This window comes from Ovis aries, chromosome 6, assembly GCF_016772045.2.
Source record: "Ovis aries strain OAR_USU_Benz2616 breed Rambouillet chromosome 6, ARS-UI_Ramb_v3.0, whole genome shotgun sequence".
NCBI classification, from domain to species: Eukaryota; Metazoa; Chordata; class Mammalia; order Artiodactyla; family Bovidae; genus Ovis; species Ovis aries.
In genome coordinates this window covers 84,334,251-84,354,131 of record NC_056059.1, presented here as the reverse complement: position 1 = coordinate 84,354,131, position 19,881 = coordinate 84,334,251, and the positions used below count along the sequence as shown (strand labels likewise).

General features: G+C 35.3%; 1 protein-coding gene across 1 annotated transcript in view; it reads left to right on the top strand.

Annotated features, from left to right (window-relative positions):
• Nucleotides 1-489: 489 nt before the first annotated feature.
• Nucleotides 490-19,881, top strand: part of LOC114115323 (transmembrane protease serine 11C-like) — a 64,515-nt gene continuing 45,123 nt past the window's right edge. Inside the window, exons 1-3 of the mRNA XM_027971032.3 lie at nucleotides 490-553; nucleotides 6,023-6,138; nucleotides 15,421-15,539. Coding sequence (XP_027826833.2) covers nucleotides 498-553; nucleotides 6,023-6,138; nucleotides 15,421-15,539 — 291 coding nt within the window. The 5' untranslated portion in view covers nucleotides 490-497. The remainder of the gene's footprint in view (nucleotides 554-6,022; nucleotides 6,139-15,420; nucleotides 15,540-19,881) is intronic.

Genomic DNA, 19,881 nt, shown 5'->3' with positions numbered 1-19,881 from the left:
CCTGATGATATGAGGTGGGGCTAATGTAATAATAATAGAAATAAAGTGCACGATAAATATAATGCCCTTGAATCATCCCAAAATCATCACCCCCTCGCATCTGTTGAAAAATTGTCTTCCACAAAACCAGTCCCTGGTGCCAGAAAGGTTGGGGACCACTGAAGGGAATAAGGGCAGCCGCTCTCTTCAGACTCACAAATACGGAACTGGGTAAAGACTATCCTTCTCAAACCAGGTGACCTTATTGCTTCCTCAATCACAATGACTGAGAGTTTTAAATTTTGCCTCTACTTGTGTTGAGTATTTATGATTTATGGAATAGCTCATGTTTTACTAATGTACAATTAGGAAATACTCAGAAAGTGCTTTGACAATGCAAAGTTGTATGAGCACTAAGTATTATCATTACACCATTATCATAAAACACATAGTAGCCACAGAATCTCATAAGCTAAATAGGTGGAGAATGACTGAGCTGCACAGCACTCAAGGAGAAGATGGCGAAAGGACAACCTCCACAGAGAGAGCAGGCATGGACACCACGGCAGAACAGGTGGGCTTGGGGGCTGGGCAGCAGGGGGGGTTGCCCTTGCTTCTCAGAGAAACTTTCTAAAGGGACCAAATTCATTAAAGTAGCTTCATTCGTAATTTAAAGTCTCAAAAATGAACTTTTTATGAAAATAAGAACAAAGTATATTCCAAATCAAAGAAAAACAAGAATGACTAAGATTGATAAACTCTAATTATCAGAGTCTGTTTTGCTTCTTTTTGTGAGAAATTTTTTCATCACAGTTAAAACAGTCATGAGAAGTGTATGTATAAATTGCTGAAGCAAAATTGGGACATTTTGCTTTTTAAGATAACTTCACTTTGAAAACAGAAAGATCACAAGATAGTTTATATATATATATATATTTATTTATTTATTTAATGGTGTGTGTTGATACAGAGACATTAATGTTCATATTTATAATATTCTATTTTACCTATAGAAAGTGATAGATAAAAGTTTGTTAATTTTTGATCACTGAAATATAAAGTGCTTCATTGCTATACATTTTTACTGGTATGATTTAATATTTTAGATAGAAACAAGAACAGAAGGAGATTTTATTTTATTTTATTTTATTTTATTTTTGATTAGCAACACCATATGCTTAGATAGCAATTGGCCCAAAAGTCAAAAAAATGTGCTGACTGGTTCCATGGCACACACAGATGGACAGATAAGTTTTGATTAGCACACAAAGATAAATGTTCTCACACACATTATAGTCTTTTCTGTTACTTCAAAATGCATGCCTTAACAAGTCCATTAGGCCTGATCCAGATTTTTAAACAAGTTTTCTGGTTTTCACATCTTGACAACGTCTAGATTCTAGGTGAACAGTTTAATAGAGGTCAGAATGTAACTTAATTAATAATTGGTCACTTTATGCATTCACATTAATATTTAATGTAACTATAAGAGAACTCCCAAAATCTTTTCCATTAAATTGTGACTGTTAATCCATATGATTTAATTGACAAAAAGTCTAGTAAAAATGTTTGGTCTTGGCTCTAAGTAATATATTTTATGTTCATGTTAACTTGCTCAGTTCCTTATGCTCCATTAACAATATATGAGAAATAATGTACAGACACACCCTGATTTCATCCCTTCAAGGAAATAATTTTTAAGTAAAACTCACCAGTTAAGTCACATTTTCTGAAATTGGTAAATCACCTTCAATACCATTATTACACCTGAGTGGCTTAAAAATTGTTGTTGTTGTTGAGTTGCTAAGTCATGTCCAACTCTTTGCAATCCCATGGAATGCAGCATACCAGGCATCCCTGTCTTTCACTATCTCTTGGAGTTTGCTCAATCTCATATCCACTGAGTCAGTGATGCCAATCAACCATCTCATCTTCTGTCACCCCTTCTCCTTCTGCCCTCAATCTTTCCCATCATCAGGGTCTTTTCCAATGAGGATTCAAGATACACTTGGTGAATAAATAAAACTCAGGAGAAATAAGCATGTTGTTGAAATCAAAATGTTTTTCTATTCCTCATGCCACCTCCCACCTAAGACCCAATTTCTGTTGGTAGTCTAGTTTGCAACAGACCCTTCATATAATAACACTTTAAGAAAGTAGAATTTAATATGTCTCACATTGTTTCTAGAGAATACTTTAAAGAATCTGAATGGTGACAAGGTTTAATTTGTCTTTTGAATTTAGGAATACACACACACACACACATACAAACAAAACATTCAAACAGAAGATAACTAGTTTCCAAGTCAATAAAACCCATCTTCATCTTTGAAAACTCAGATAATAACAGAAATAAAGTTTATTTGCCTTTAAATTTTTATTAACGAACCATAATTTTACATTTGTGAATCAAGATAGTTAAGTCTTGATCACTACAGTGATCTCAGATTTTGGCTGGAAGATTAGTGAGAGTTCCAAGTTGGAGAGTCCTATATAATTTAATTTTCTTTCTGGAGATCAGGAAAGAATCTTAATCCAAACTCTAACCTTATCACTAAATATACTGCTAATAATCAAAGAAGAAATCTCTACCTACCTAGAATGCTTGTCTTCCCTAGATTCAGAAGGTTCTAAAAGAAAATATTTTCCTTCAATTTCCACATTTTTAATAATGAAACAGCAATGGATGATTTGCAAATTCCCTGCCAACTCCAAAAGACCATGCATCTCTCATTCTAGGAACTTTACATTGAAGAGAAGTTTGAAGCCAAACAATCTTCCTAGTAAACAAGTTCTTGTTTAAAGAATCACTTTTTTGTCAACTTATAGACAAAGAGGGAGAAAAAATTAATGAAATGTACATGTATCTATATGTTGAATTATTATAAAATTGGCAATATTCAGAATTTTTTACTCACAAAGCAGTGTTTTTATATAGTGCAATATAGTTTTAAGAACACAGCTGAGATAAATAGAAAATATATTCTAAGTATTTGCCACATCAAATTTCACACTCCATTTATCACATTTTCATTGAGGCTTATTCAATGGTAACCTGTATTAAGGAAAACATACAGACATATACCTTTTGGTATGGAAGAGAATGCTTTAGGATAACATAGTCATCTACAGGAATTTAAGTTACCAAGGTTTTACCATGTCCTTTAGTCTTTTCCTTTTCCAAAACCTGTGTCATATACTCTTCTAAACTCAGTAAGTGAATTGGTCCAACTGAAAAGTGTTTTCTTCTAAACTTTTACATAGTCAGGTATCCTTATGGTTTTTTTATTTTATTATGGACCAAAAGAGTTCATGACTATCATATTTCTTTAGAAATATTGAGATATTAATTTTATGTGCAGGATGCAAATGTGATTTTGACAAACAATATTTAAATACTCAAAATGAGCTTTCTTTTTAGGTAAAAGGAAATATCTAAAAAACTTAAAATTTGGACATTTATCTATTCCAGGGATCTAGTAAATATTTCTCCAAGGAATATTACCTTTCAGAGAATGACTGTCAACTAACTAAAAAATAAATTTATGATAGATACTTGACTCTATTTACAAATTAAAAATCAAATTAATATGAATGCTTTTAAAGTAATGAAAATTTTGTATAGTCATTTTAATGTATATATTTCAATGACGTATATTAGCAATGTCTTTCACATGTACAAGCATACCTGGAATATTATACATGTGGGTATGTATAAAATATGAACTATATAATAAAGATTAAAACGTATATTATATTATCAATATAAACATGAAATGCTTTAACTTCTTAGGTAGAACATTCTACAGCACAACTGACCCAGTACCTTCAATAAGTCAATGTCACAAAAAATTTAAAAAGGAAAGCAGGATATGAAAGGTATTCTAGATTAAATGAGACATAAGCGAAATAATAAACAAATGCAATGTGAGGGTTTTGATCTGATTTTTGTTCAACAACAAAAAAAATGTAAAATATATCTTGAGGAATATGAACTTGATATTACAGTATATTTTTAAATTATTACTAATTTTATTAGAAATGATAATCATTTTAAATGCCCTTATTTTTTAGATAGAAAAAATGTTAAATTACTTTTCCATTGTTAATGTCATGATGCAATTATTTTCTATAATTATTGCTTTCTGTAACTACTAATACTTCAGAAAAATAGATGAAAAATTACAAAATGTTTTTAAATATATGCAATTGATAAATTGAGTTTTATTAAACTATTTTCTATACTTGTATGTATATATTTAAATTTTCCATAATAAAATAAAGCTTTTCTTGATCCTGTTTTCTTCACCATGTGTATATTCCCATATCTTTACCCCCTTTTTCAGCAAAATCTTTGAAAGTGTGGTCAGTGCTTATTGTCTCTAGTTCCTCTACTTCCATTCTCTCTCAAACCATCTCTAGCTACTATCATACCCCTTCTATTCCTAAAATTTCTTGCATCAAGGTCACCAATAACCTCATAATGGTAAACCAATGATGAATTTTCAGCACTCATCAATTTTATGAGCCATTGGCAATCATCTGACACAGTTGATCCCCTACACAATCCTTGATACACTTCTTTTGGCTCCTAGGACATCGATTTTCTTGGTTTTCCTCCTACTGGCATTGGTGGCTTCCTCTCAGTCTCCTTTGCTTGGTCTTCCTCTTCTCCCTGATCTCTTAAAATGGGAGTGTCCCAGTGATCATCTCTTGATCTTTTTCTCTAGTTACACTAGCTCCTTTGATAATGCCTTCTGGTCCCAGAGCCTAATCTCTATGTTGAGGAATGCCAAATATATATCACCAGCCCAGACCTCTATTCAAATCTCCAGACTTGTATATCCCACCTGCATCTTCACTTGGATGACTAGTGAACATCTAAAACATAAAACTGAAATAATAATCATCTCAAAAACCTTCTCAAATAGCCTTCCCATCTCAGATGTAGACAACTCCCTCCCTCAAGCCCTCAAGCTAAAGAACTGGAAACAGTCTTTCACATGTCTTTTCCATCCACTCCACCAGTTCATCAGGAACTTCTATCAGCTCTGTATTCAGAATATATCCAACTCAAATCCTTTTCATTTTCTCCACCTCCAGCACTCTGGTCCAAGTCAACATCATATTGTGCCCCAATTATTATCATTTCTTATCTTGTCACTCTGCTTCCACCCTTGCCATGTATAATTTACTTTCCACAAAGCAGTCAGAGGGATCTCATTAAGAAATTAGGCCAAATCATCATAGTCTTCCATTCAAAGACTTTCAAAGTTCACACTTAATTCAAAGGGAAAAAAAATTTATTACAATGACCCACAGTCCTTATATGACCTGGACCCTGGTACCAATAAGAATTACTCTTACCACTTTCCCCCTCATTCACATTCCTGATGTAGCACTACTTTTCCTACAGTACTTATTATCTTTTTACCAGAATGCATTCTATTTATTCAATATATTCTATTTGTTGTCTATATCTCCTTAGTAAAATGTAATCTTCATAAGGAAAGAGATTTTTATTTCTACAACCATGCTCAGTAGGCTATCTATAAATATTTGCTGAATGAAGTAAGTTTGATTTTAGTAATACATTATCCATATGTGCTGAAAAATAAGCAGGTCAATATTAATTCACTAGTTTTACATATTGTTCCCCAAGCTCAGCTTCCCTGGTGGCTCAGAGGATAAAGGGTCTGCCTGCAATGCAGGAGACCCGGGTTCGATCCTTGGGTTGGGTAGATCCCCTGGAGAAGGAAATGACAACCCACTCCAGTATTCTTGCCTGGAGAATCCCATGGACAGAGGAGCCTGGCAGGCTACAGTCCATGAGGTTGCAAAGAGTCGGACATGACTGAGGGACTTCACACACACACACACACACACACACACGCACACACACAAACTCAGCAGTCCACTGAGTCCATAATTAATGTAAAACAGTGCACTTTTACATTTTACATCAAAGTCCATGTTTATTTCTGAGAGTATCTTATATTTTGCTCATATTAACACTTGCTTCCCTATCCTTACTGCTCAAAAGAACGGATTCAAACACAAAAATGAAAATCACAAGGTGTGGAAAAATTACCCTGGGTATCTTAACAATGGTCATCGCCATACTAGTCATCGGACTCATTGTTTGTTTTGTCACTTATGGTGAGTACTCAATATGTCTGACTTTCTGATTATACAGAATTATTGGTTCCATTGTTGGGAAAATTAGGAATTTTGAGAATGAGGGAAGGAAAGCAGTCCAATAAGATTACTAGACAGAGAGAATTTCTCGTGGTTAATAACATTTAATGAGATTGTTCTTTAGCAAACTTTGGCTTAGGGCATTCTGCATCCAAACATTTGATGTGGTGGTTTCTGGGTAAAGATTGATGTTCTCAATTCAATGTATTATTGAATCAAGTGGTCATAGTCCCTACCTTTGCTGAACATAGAACTTTCTGAAGAGAAAGTCAGTGAGTTAACAAATATACATAAATCTATAACATGGGATTCTAAGCTTTCTTATCCCAAGGCCTGTAATTTTTTCTCTATACTAAGTTTTCTTCTCATAAAATTCTTACTAAAAAGTAGAATTTTCCCTATTATTGAGGAATAAAATTTAAAAGGTCAGAACAATATTTTTCTGTATTTTGCATGCTATAGAAAAAAATGTGGAGTCATCCTGGGGGCTTTCCTGGTGGCTCAGATGGTAAAGAATCTGCGTGCAAAGCAGGAGTCACAAGTTTGATCCCTGGGTTAGGAAGATCCCCTGGAGGAGGGCATGGCAAGCCACTCCAGTATTCTTGCATGGAGAATCCCATGGACAGAGGAGCCTGGAGGGCTACAATCCATGGGGTCACAAAGAGTAGGACACAGCTCAGGTACTAATGCTTTACTTCCAGGTCGTTTTTCTTAAAAATAGCTTTTTGTGCCAAGTTTTCTGTTCTATTCTTGTTACTGTCTTTAACCCCCTCTTTCCTAACCTTTTTAAGAATGAGGACTTTTTTATAGGGAAAATATTTTTCCTACATTCCCTCAAGAGAATAAATACTTCTTGAATTAAAAAAGGCATAAACAATAAAAATTTAGTAATGCTTTTGGTTAACCTGCTTAATTACATCTATATATGTTTGAAAATGACATATATATATGTATAAGAATTGTTTTATATTAAGTATAGAAAAAAATGCCTGGTATATATACATATATATATATTTTTTTTTTCCCCAGAATCATCTCTACTGCCAACTTACCCCTACCCTGTATAATTCATGGCTTACAGGATGGGGACAACTGCTGTAAATCATACAGTATTTTTTTTAATACATTTAGAAAGAGGCTTTCTGGCTAAATAAACACTCATTTCAGTTTATAAGAGGACAAGAACTTGGATAAAGAGAAATTGAGTTTTGTGTAATGGAATAAAGAGGCCATCTCCTGGGTAACTATGTGTTTTACTACCATCTGTTTCATCTTCCAGAGACAGACACAATTGTGTGAACACTATCATTAGGTAGGTTATAATGCCAGCTGCTACCATAGCCAAAACAAGAGTCATAGTCATAGTATATGCTCGTAAACTTTTGAGTAAGAGGTGCTCACTCGAGACAGACATTGCCTTTCATCAAGTGTGTAAAAGTGCCAGAAACTGTAGATAGGAAAGGATATTTGAATAGGTTATCTTTAGAGATAGGTGCACTGTAATTTCCCATACAACTACAACCACCCTGATATGTGAAGAATACGTGATGTATTTCCCTTTACATCAAGCTGAGAGAAGGACTTTGAAAGAGACCAATGCAACCCTAAGAACACTTGCAGATCCAAGAAGAGAGTGGACTGGACTCTGACTCACATGAGGACATTCTAAAAGGCAAGAGACGTGGTGCTTGTTTAGCAGAGTGAAGAGAAGACAGTACCCTTGGGCCGTTTGAACAACTAGTCTTTGAGACAAATAATGCATAAAATGTTTCCTGTGAAGCAGATATAGACCACCCTAGAAAAAAGCCCCATCACCTTCGGTTGTTTTCAAGAGGCCACCTGGAGGGGTAATTAGATCTTCAGTTAAAGAATGGGAAGTATCTCCAGCTACTTAAACGCTAAGGAATAAGTAAAGTCAAGCTGGAATTATTACATTTGTTCATGTAAAGGAACTGTAGTTGAAACATCACCAGTAATAAGTAGAAAAATGAATGTCAAAATTCAGGAAAAAAAAAAAAAAAACTAGAAAGAAGTTAAGTTTAAATACAAACTAAGTTCCTAGAGCACAAGAGCTAGATGCCAAATTCTCAACCATTCAAGTAGGCACCTACAGGGGTCCAAATCCTGTAAATTAAGTGGAAAGGGAGGAATAGCCAGACTTAGTGGGTAAAGAGGTTGCGAATTAAACTATCTCAACTTTAAATTAAGTTCAAATTTTAATTATTAAATGGACCTGGATATCTTACTTTCTGAATCAAGATCCTGTTTTGTATTTATAGTGACTGTAAGACTTTTTAATACTAAAGAATTAAATCAAATGTTTCCTTTGAAATATCAGTCTATATACATGTGTATATAGTACAAATATATGCATCATGTTGTATATAATGTATATATGAAAGTAAAAGTGTTAGTTGCTCGGTCATGTCTGACTTTTTGTGACCCCATGGACTGTAGCCCGCCAGGCTACTCTGTCCATGGAATTCTCCAGGCAAGAATATTGCCATGGTTAGCCATTTCCTGCTCCAGGGGATTTTCCTGATCCAGGGATTGAACGCAGGTCTCCTGCACTGCAGGCAGATTCTTTACCATCTGAGCCATCAGGGGTAGCCCAATATATATATAATACACATATTTTATACGTTATATGCATATGATATGCATATTATATACATAATCACCACTTGCAGTTTATTCTAAAACAATTAAATTCAGATAATTTCAGTGGGCCCAGAAGAAACTACTCATGGGAGAAATTAGTATGAATGCCATGCCATCCAACCATCTCATCCTCTGTTGTCCCCTTCTCCACCTGCCTTCAATCCTTCCCAGCATCAATATCTTTTCTAATGAGTCAGCTCATAGAATCAGGTGGCCAAAGTATTAGAGCTTCAGCTTCAGCATCAGTCCTTCCAATGAATATTCAGGGTTGATTTCCTTTCTGATTGACTGCTTTGATCTTCTTGCTGTCCAAGGGACTCTCAAGAGTCTTCTCCAGCACCATGGTTCAAAAGCATCAGTTCTTCAGCACTCAGCCTTTTTTTACTGTCCAGCTCTCACATCTGTACATAACTACTGTAAAAACCATATCTTTGACTATAGGGACTTTTGTAGGCAAAGTAATATCTCTGCTTTTTAATACACTGTCTAGATTTGCCATTTTGCTTCTCTTCCAAGCAGCAAGTGCCTTTTAATTTCATGGCTGCAGTCACCATCCACAGTGATTTTGGAGCCCAAGAAAATAGTCTGTGAGTCGTAGCTCATAGGCCATACAAAACTCAGCAGCAGGCTAAATTTCATAGTTTGCTCATCCCTGATCTAGAGTAATAAACTTTAGCCCTGACTGCACCTTAGAATCACCTGGAAAGCTTTTTAAAAGAGTACTAATACAAAAGCCCCACTCAAAAATGCTGTGTGGAATGGAAATTTTAACTTTTAAAAGCTCCCCAGATGGTTCTAATGTTCAGCCAAAGTCAGAACTATTGATCTGGAAGGAGACAGATATACTATAAGATTCAGAGGTACAAATAAGGCACAAATAAGTTTAGAGGTCAGTGACTCAGGTTCAGTTTGTCACTTCAAGATTTCAGGGACCCAGTCTCCTTCAATCTTGCTATGCTACCATTGTCCAGATCTTAATGTTCAAAGTGATGGTGTCAGTTCTGACCATTAAGTTCTCATTCCAGACAGACAGAAGGCAGAGTAGGAAGGAGATGAGCATGCTTTCTATCAATAAGAAAACATCTCAGGAGCTGCACATACCATTTTCCCTTTCATTCCATTTGTCAGAACCTAAGTGCACTCCATCACTCCCAGATGGAATAAACAGGGGCAGAAAAATATAGATTTTTATTTCTGGATAGAATCTCCTCAGTTAAAAATCACAAACTATATTGCTATAGGAAAAGAGAAGGTAGAATATCAAGAAGTAGCACATAATGTCTTCCTTGGGAATTTAAAATTCTATCTAGGCTAGGCTGTGAGTAATTGATGAGGAAATGAGCAGATGAGACTTCCAGGGAAGTTTCGGAATATGCATGGAGAATGTTAATCTGTCTGGATGGTTTTCTCACTACTGGTAATTCAGGAAATTTCAAGTATTCCCATGCCAACTGTAAATGGAAACTGTTAATCCAAAAATAGCAATCTCACTTTCAAGGAACAGGAAAAGAAAGGGAAAACAGAGTCAAGGCAAAAATCATTCCTTCTTGAATTGAAATTTATTTTCTTTGTTTTTGTTTTTGCTCCTTAGCAAAGAACAAAATGATATTAGTAAATATATGAGATACTTTTCCTAGACTTTCTTTTCAGGGCTAAGTTTAATGTTAACTAGTAGGCTTTGGAAAAAAGTATTTCTTTGACTCTCTAGATCCTAGTCTAGAGAACTACTTTTAACAAGTACTAAACTTTGAGAACAGAAACCAAGGACCAAGCTGGTAGTATTTCAGGTGATTCATTTTTTAAGATAATAGCAGCCAAAAATGGGAGCAATTGGTGGCCACTGGAATCCAGTTTTGAGCAAATAAGTCACCATGTGTGAGAAAGAGCTAGAGGTGGAAAATTCAAGGACAAGTACACAAATGCTGTTATCAGTTAAATTATAAGCCCACAATACATGTATGGTCCTTACCACAGAAAGAGTTCTCTTTGTCACAGAACAAGTAGAAAATTCAACATAAATCTATTTCCTTAACAGCATTTTTTTTTATTACTTCTCAGTAGTTTTGGAAAGATACAGCAGTAGGGGAGAAATCTGGCACATGGACCAAATGAATAACATCAGCTCTAAGGGGACAAACTGATATCAGGTGCCTAATATTTGCTGAAGGACACATAACTGTTATGATATTTATTGGCAGAAAAATAAGCAAATCATAATCTAAATCTAGTCATAAAAAACATCAGTCTTATTCAAATGTCAAGCCACAAAGAACTCCCATATTCTAGAGAGGCTGTGTCTCATAATTACTCTTCTTTTTTAGAAAAGTCTATGTTATTCTGGACCATTAATGCCATCCTCTCTAGAAGTGCATTTTCTTAATCTTGGTCTACAGAGAACTGATGGAGCATCCATATAGGAACTAAACACTACATTTCCCTTCACTGATAATCCCAGGCCCCCACTTCATCCCACATAGGAATTTTAGCTATCACTAACTTCCCACGTGATCTAGCACAAAGGGAAAATTTTCTGTAGTTGCAAGTCATTAATTTGTGATGGGTATTGCTAAAGGCCCATCAGAAATCTGAACAGAGAAAGAAAAGAAGAATTTGGGATATAGGAAAGTAGTATAAAGACTTAACCTTGACTATCACAGGAAAGAAGAAAATAAGTTGAAAAAAACTTGTTAGGCAGGAACACCAGAGGTACAAAAGTAAAATTTTTCAGTTGCAAAACCATGGCATTTCAAGAAGTAAGGAGGACATAGCCCCTAACAGGACACTTACCTGAGAACCTGCTATGTCTTCCTCTTCCGCTTCCTCCTCGAGGTTTCCTCCTCAGGTGAAATAATGCGGAGAAATCACAGCAGCATCTTCAGAATATGCCTTTAAAAGCTTCAGCACAGACCCTTACCTGCTACCACCACGGCCACAGGCAGAAGGGTCTGGAAATTCAGGAATGCCTATACTTCCCTGTCTCAGGAGAGATTCAGGAAAGATGACTCCTACATGAAGAACAAACTTTGAGCTTCTTCTCTGTCTTTGAGGACCCTCCCTTCCCACAAATGTCCCAAATTTTGCTACACAATGACTAATGTGGGCTGCACCACTCTGCCTCTACCAAACCCATGCAGAACAGACCCTGTTACCTACCCTAGGACCAAGGGCTGAATCCAACCCTCATAAATATGCTCGGGAGTCCAGATACTTAGCCCCGGCCTCAGAATCATCTAGAGCTCTTAATTAAAACAACTTTCATGCTCCCACCGAGTCCAATAAACAGATCTGTGGGAGAAGACACAAAGAATGATAGTTCTTCAAAGTCCACATGTGATCTTAATTGAAAGTGCGGGCTTAGAGCCACTTATCTAAACCCTGCTTTTCAAGCTTTAATATGCATAAAAATCACTTGGAAGGATGTTAACTAGACATTATGGTGATCATTTTTCAATATGTACATATATTAAATCATTATGTTGTACACATGAAATTCTGGTAGCTCAGTTGGTAAAGAATCTGCCTGCAGTGTAGGAGAGCTGGGTTTGAGCCCTGAGTTGGGAAGATTCCCTGGAGAAGGAAATGGCAACCCACTCCAGTATTCTTGCCTGGAAAATCCTATGGACAGAGGAGCCTGGTAGGCTATAGTCTATGGGGTCACAAGTCGGACATGACTTAGCGACTAAACTACCACCACCACACATGAAACTAATATAATGTTGTATGTCAATTATATCTCAGTTTTTAAAACCACTTGGAAGTCAAACAAAAATAAGTAAAGACACAGAGAGAAAAACTGGTCAGGATAATAGTCCTCCCTGAAGCTCTTAACCCTAGCCCAGAATGTGACCTGGAACCTTTGAAAAATGTGACTCTTCTAGGAAGGAAAAACCAATCAAAATAATACTTAGATCATAATCCATAATTTTCCTTGCTTAAGGTCTAGGTTACATTTGAAGGACAGAAGCTAATCTTTTAATATAATAGTCTGATAGTTCCTTTGAATGCCAACAGTGGCACTCAATTTACCACTTTATCTTCTAATTCAGGACTCAGAGCTCTAACAGGATAACAGACCTAGGGAATGGCTTTCCTTTCTAGTGTTTAAAATTCTTTTAGTAGTTCAACACATTAATAAAGCCTAATACTATCTAAATGGCCTAGATTTTCAACCCTGATATCCTAATGGAAAATTAAGAAGTCATACAGTATTTATGAATAAAAATATATAATGACAAAAATACTATGTTCCTTTGAAACTTTCTTTTGCCAGCTTTACTTAAATATAATTGACATATGACATTAATGTCAGTTGAAGGTATATAACAAGTTGATTTGATATACTTATATATTGCAAAATGGTTACTACTATACATTTATATAAAATGATTATCACAATATGCTTATACATTATTTCAGATGTTTCATTGTTAGTGTATAGAAACACAACTCATTTTGTATCCAACAACTTTACTGACTCAATTAGTTCTAACAGTTTTTTGGCGGAGTCTATAGGACTTTCTGTATATAAGATCATCCATGTACAAATCACAATTTTCCTTCTTCCTTTCTAATTTGTTTGCCTTTTATTTATTTCTCTTACCTGATTGTTCTGGCTAGGATTTCTAGAACTATGTCAAATAGGAGTAGTGAGAGTGGGTACCCTTATCTTGTTCCTGATCTTTCAACCTTACATCCTTGATTATCATGCTGACCGTGGATTTGTCATGTATCACCTTCATTATGTTGAGGCTTGCTCCCTTAGGTTTTTATAATGTGAAAGGTTATATTTTGTCAAATGCTTTTTCTGCCTCAATTGAGAATGGTCAGTGATTTTTATCTCTCATTCTATTAATATGGTATATCAAATTTATTGATTTGTGTATATTGAACTATCCTTCAATTCCAGAGATACATCTCTATGATGTAGATCCTTTTAACGTGTATTAATAGTTAAATTCAGTCTGCTATCATTTTGTTGAGGATTTTTGTACCATATTCCTTAGGGATTTTATTGCAGTGTCCTAATCTGGTTTTGCTATTAGGGTAATACTGGCCTTGTAAAGTGAGTTTGAGCTTCCCTGGTGGCTCAGTGGTAAGAATTCACCTGCCAATGCACAAGACTTCAGCTCAATTCCTGGGTCGAAATATCTCCTGGAGAAGGAAATGACAGCCCACTCCAGTATTCCTCCTTGGGAGATAGCAAAACAGAGGAGCCTGGCAGGCTACAATCCATGAGGTTGCAGAATCAGACATGACTTAGCAACTAAACAACAACAAAATGAATTTAGAAATGTTCTTTTCTCTTCTATTTTTTAGATGATTTTGAGAAGGATTGACATTAATTCCTTAAATGTTTGGTAGAATTCATTGGAGAAACAATCTAGCCCTGGGTTTTTCTCTTTGGGGAGGTTTCTGATTATTGGTTCAAACTCCTAACTCATTGTTGGTCCATTTAGATTTTCTGTTTCTTCATGATTCAGTCTTGGCAGGTTGTATGTTTCTAAAAATTTATCTATCTCTTCTAGGTTAATCAACTTTTTGGTGCATAATTGTTCATAGTAGTCTCATGAGCCTTTCTATTTCTGTAGTATCAGTTGCAAAGTTTTCTCCTTAATTTCTGGCTTTGACTCTTCTGTCTTTTTCTCAGTCTAGCTAAATTTTGTTGAAATTTTGTTTAAAGTTTCGAGAAACCTTGATCTTTGCTTCACATTATTTCTGCTCTGATTTTGTTGTTTTCTTGCTTCTGGTAACTTTGGGGCTTCCTCAATGGCTCAGTGGGCAAAGAATCTGACTGCAATGCAGGATGAAGGAGAAGACGGTTTGATCCCTGGGTCATGAAGATCCCCTGGAGAAGGGCATGGCAACCCACTCTAATATTCTTGCCTGGAGAATCCCATGGACAGAGGAACCTGGGGGGCTCTAGTCCACATGGTCACAAACAGTTGGATGCAACTGAAGTGACTAAATACACACACACACATACACACACACACTATTATTATATCATTGTCTATTTCTTCCTTCAGATCTATCAGTATTTACTTAATGTATTTAGATGCTCTGATGTTGGGTACATATGTATTTAAAATTTTTTGTCTTCTTAATGAATTGACCCCTTTTATCATTACATATATTATTATGTTATGATCTTCTTTGTCTCTTATTATTCAATACTATTTTTAGCTTAAAATCTTTTTATCTAAGTATAGGCACTCCAGTTTGAGTATTATTATTTTTGTCACATTTGCCAATACAATTCAAGAAAAATGATATCTTATTTTACTTTGCTGTTTTCTTTTTTACTATTACTGAGTGTATAAGAAAGATCTTTTAAAATAATTAACTGCAGTCACTCATATGAATAATTTTATTAGAATGCTAAAATATGACTTACATTCTTTGACAAGGTTATAATTTAATATGCAAAGTTATTTCAACAATCACTAGGAACTAATGCTATTTAAATGTCAAGTTACCTGAAATTTCATAGGAGTATTCTATTTCACAAGATTTTTCTTAGGAATGAAAGCAGTTATACAATGAGCAAAATGAAAGCTGTTTTTTCTTTTTTCTTCTTCTCAGGAAAGACATATTTCTACCATCATATCAGCTTTAAAGTCAATAATATTGACTATGACAGCAAGTTTGCAAAACCATATTCACAAGAATATATGGACTTAAATAATAAGATAGTATCTTTGGTAAGTTGAAATTCTTTTCTTAGCATTGTTTTTTTTTTTTTAATGCTATCCTCCTTTAAATGCCTGAATCGTAGCAGTCACCTTCCAAGTTGAAGATGATTTATAATTTTATATTATTTCTTGCCAAGACCTCATTTCTAGATGAAGATAATCAGCCCTTTCAGAAAATCAGTTAGAAACCATGCATGGGAGGAAAAATGTAAGAGACATATTTTGAGAACACCTAACACCCACTTTGTGATAGACACTCAAAGAAGGTTTTTAATGTCTTAAAAATTAAACGAATGAAACTTATTCCATATCCAAGATACCTGATAAAGGACATGTTGTTTCTGCTTCTAATTTAAACAGTTATTCAAGGAAGAGAAATGGTCAGTGTAGAAAAGAACATACAACCCCAAATAAAGATCTTCTTGTTAAACCTCAGTGTATGTAAACATTAATGTCTATTTAAGAGTACGTTTTGTTATGTGTGCTGTGCCGTGCTTAGTCGCTCAGTCGTGTCTGACTCTTGCGACCCCATAAATTGTAGCCTGTCAGGTCCCTCTGTCCATGCGATTCTCCAGGCAAGAATATTGGAGTGGGTTGCCATTTCCTTCTCCAATATTTTGTTATAAGTTAAACCCAATGAAGAGTCTTGACTGCCCCCTTTAACATTAGCTTCCTTTATCATAGATGCCACTTTAACTCAAATAATTTTATCAACCAAACCAAATTCTGCAAGAGTAGTGGTGGCATCATTCATCTCCCATTTTCCTGAGCAGATTCTTGACAACACATTTTCAGACCTAACTCTCTCTGACAAAAGCTTGTAGTTTTTCTAAGGAATTTCAGTACCTCCCAGTTTCTAATAAATCGATGTCCATCAGCAGATGAATGGATAAGAAAGCTGTGGTACATATACACAGTGGAGTATTACTCAGCCATTAAAAAGAATACATTTGAATCAGTTCTGTTGAGATGGATGAAACTGGAGCCAATTATACAGAGTGAAGTAAGCCAGAAAGAAAAACATCAATACAGTATACTAACACATATATATGGAATTTAGAAAGATGGCAATGATGACCCTGTATGCAAGCCAGCAAAAAAGACACAGATGTGTATAGCGGACTTTTGGACTCAGAGGGAGAGGGAGAGGGTGGGATGATTTGGGAGAATGGCATTGAAACATGTATGCTATCATGTAAGAATCGAATCACCAGTCTATGTCCGATGCAGGATACAGCATGCTTGGTGCTGGTGCACGGGGATGACCCAGAGGGATGTTGCGGGGAGGGAGATGGGAGGGGGGTTCATGTTTGGGATCGAATGTACACCTGTGGTGGATTCCTGTCAATGTATAGCAAAACCAATACAGTATTGTAAAGTAAAATAAAGTAAAAATAAAATTTTAAAAATAAAAAATAAAAATAAAAAGAACCAAAAAAAAAAAAGTTTTGGTATACTTTTACCATTATACAAAGAGTTAGTATATTAAAAAAATGAAAGAAAATTCCTGCTTTTAATTTAGCTTTATGATAAAGAAGGAAATGACATGGAAGTAATCAATATAACTCACTGATTAATAAATAGGCTTTGGATTCAGAGTCCTTGTTCAATTCTAAGTTTAACCATTTACTAGCTGTATGACTTAAGACAAGTTATTTCATCTCCCCACAACTTCAACTAACAATGAGATGGCAGACACAGATACAATACCATGGGAATATTCTTGGCATGACATAAAAGATGCTTACTCCTTGGAAGAAGTTATGACCAACCTAGATAGCATATTGAAAAGCAGAGACATTACTTTGCCAACAAAAGTCCATTTAGTCAAGGCTATGGTTTTTCCTGTGATAATGTATGGATGTGAGAGTTGGACTGTGAAGAAAGCTGAGCACAGAAGAATTGATGTTTTTGAACTGTGGTGTTGGAAAAGACTCCTGAGAGTCCCTTGGACTGCAAGGAGATCCAACCAGTCCATTCTGAAGGAGATCAGCCCTGAGTGTTCTTTGGAAGGATATGATGCTGAAGCTGAAACTCCAGTACTTTGGCCACCTCATGCGAAGAGTTGACTCATTGGAAAAGACTCTGATGCTGGGAGGAATTGGGGGCAGGAGGAGAAGGGGACAACAGAGGATGAGATGGCTGGATGGCATCACGGACTCTATGGACATGAGTTTGAGTGAACTCCGGGAGTTGGTGATGGACAGGGAGGCCTGGCGTGCTGCAGTCCATGGGGTCGCAAAGAGTTGGACACGACTGAGCAACTGAACTGAACTGAAGGTTAAATATGTCATAATCTTAGCAGAAGTTCTATTAATCTGTAAGCCCTTAGAATTAGAATAAGGGCTAAAGTGAGTACCATTAATAGATAAGTATATAACAAAGCTAATGTATAACTTTAAAATAACTCCAAATATGCCTATACTAAGAAATTCACCTTTTATGCTATAAATTCAAATCAAGATATTCAAATAAATTAACCTATGTTTACTTCACAAATGAATATTCCAAAACTATCAGTCTGATCTATTGTTATATCATCTTGGTTAATCAAACATTAAGATGTCCTGACATCTTGTTTCAGGCTTCTTTTGCAGCCCTCATTCCCAGTTTCTAACTACCTGTATTAAGACAATCACCAAATATTTCTCATAGTTTTTTCATTTAGATGGGTCAGGATGCCTGCTTTTACATGCCTTTCTCTCTATTTTCATTTAATCCAATGTTCTTTGTATTATAAGTATTACCATATACACAACATCCATAAGTACAACACTAGTGATAACCAAATGGAGATAGAATGTACCAAATGGAATTCTGAACATTCATCAAACTTAGCTATTAGTCACAATTACAATGTACACAGCCTGATTTCCATTAAATAATTCTTGTGATGATTCACTCTAAGAGAAGAAAAGGAATAAAGAGAGATGTTGCTTTATTATGAATGACAGTATTTAATTTTTTACTACTGAGAATACATGTTCCTTCATACAGAACATTTTCATGTTTTAAATATATGGTTTTCCAGTGGGAAACTTGAGAAATATCTGTAATTTCTTACTTTTTGTAGCTCCCCAGCAGATATAATGCCCCACTATAGTCAATATAAATTCCAAAATTTAGGAGTGAGGCAGTACCTTAACAACAAAAATTAGCTTTACTAATTGTCAGTACTGGTCTAAGCACTTTACATATTAACTTATTTAATTCTCCTGGCATTCTCATTTTCTGTATGAAGAAACTGAGGCACAAAGAAGTTATTTTACCTAAAGTTATACTGCAATACCTGCATCTTCTTCATGATGTATTGCCCTATAATTAATGAGCATGTGAACATTATAAAATTTTAAGTGCACATCAGATTACATCATCTTTCATATGACCGGTCATATATTCCAAAATGCTTAAGCAACTCCCATGTAGTTTTCACATATAAATGCAGTGGATTATAGATGACCAAAATGATACCTGGTATGTGTAAGGTATCTAAGATGATCCATAAGAAACAGATCAGCCAAACATATACATCAAACCACTTACCAGAGTATCCAAGAGCAGAGAGCATCTTTGGTCATTATATAACTATAGCATTTGTCAAATAACAAATATTCAGCTGAGCTAACCTAAACCTGGTGTAAGCATATACACCTTTATGCTTATAACTCTTCTTGCAGTCTACCAAATGATAGATCATCTATGGAATTCATCAGACTTAAAAGTATGTGATTTTTAAAAGGTAACAAAGTGAAGGATAATATTCAGGATTCCTGTTCCATCTAATACAGATTAGAAATGTCTCAGGTTGAGTAAAAATTAGGTTAGTGTTCATTCAGTTTCATGCCCCTCAAAACTTATCAGAAAAGTTTTGTGTACTCTCCAGTATAAGCTACTGAGAAAAGCACTAATCTGATACAGTAAATGAAAATCATTGTGCATTAAGTTTCTAACATGAAGGAACTAAGAATATCCAAGGTTTATTAAAAAATGCAACCAATATTACAGAGACATTATTCATATTTCAAATGGTATGAAGAAAACTTACAAAACTTACTCATGGACTAGCTTTCTTTCATACAATTGGAACATAAGGAAAGAAGAAATAAATACTAGATGCTCAGGGCAGGATGTCTGCAGACATGGTTGCCGGGGCAGGGGTTGATAATGCCCACTAACATAAGTTAGTGAGAAACTAAGTGAGTTTCTGAAACTTGGCATTTGGTTTCAGGTCAAATATCTAACAACCCTTTTCCTACAGGGTGTGCCAAGAGTCTGACCCTCTTAAAAATAGGAATTATATGACTGTTACTGGGGAAACTCTCATAAATCCACCTTACAGCTTCTTGGAACA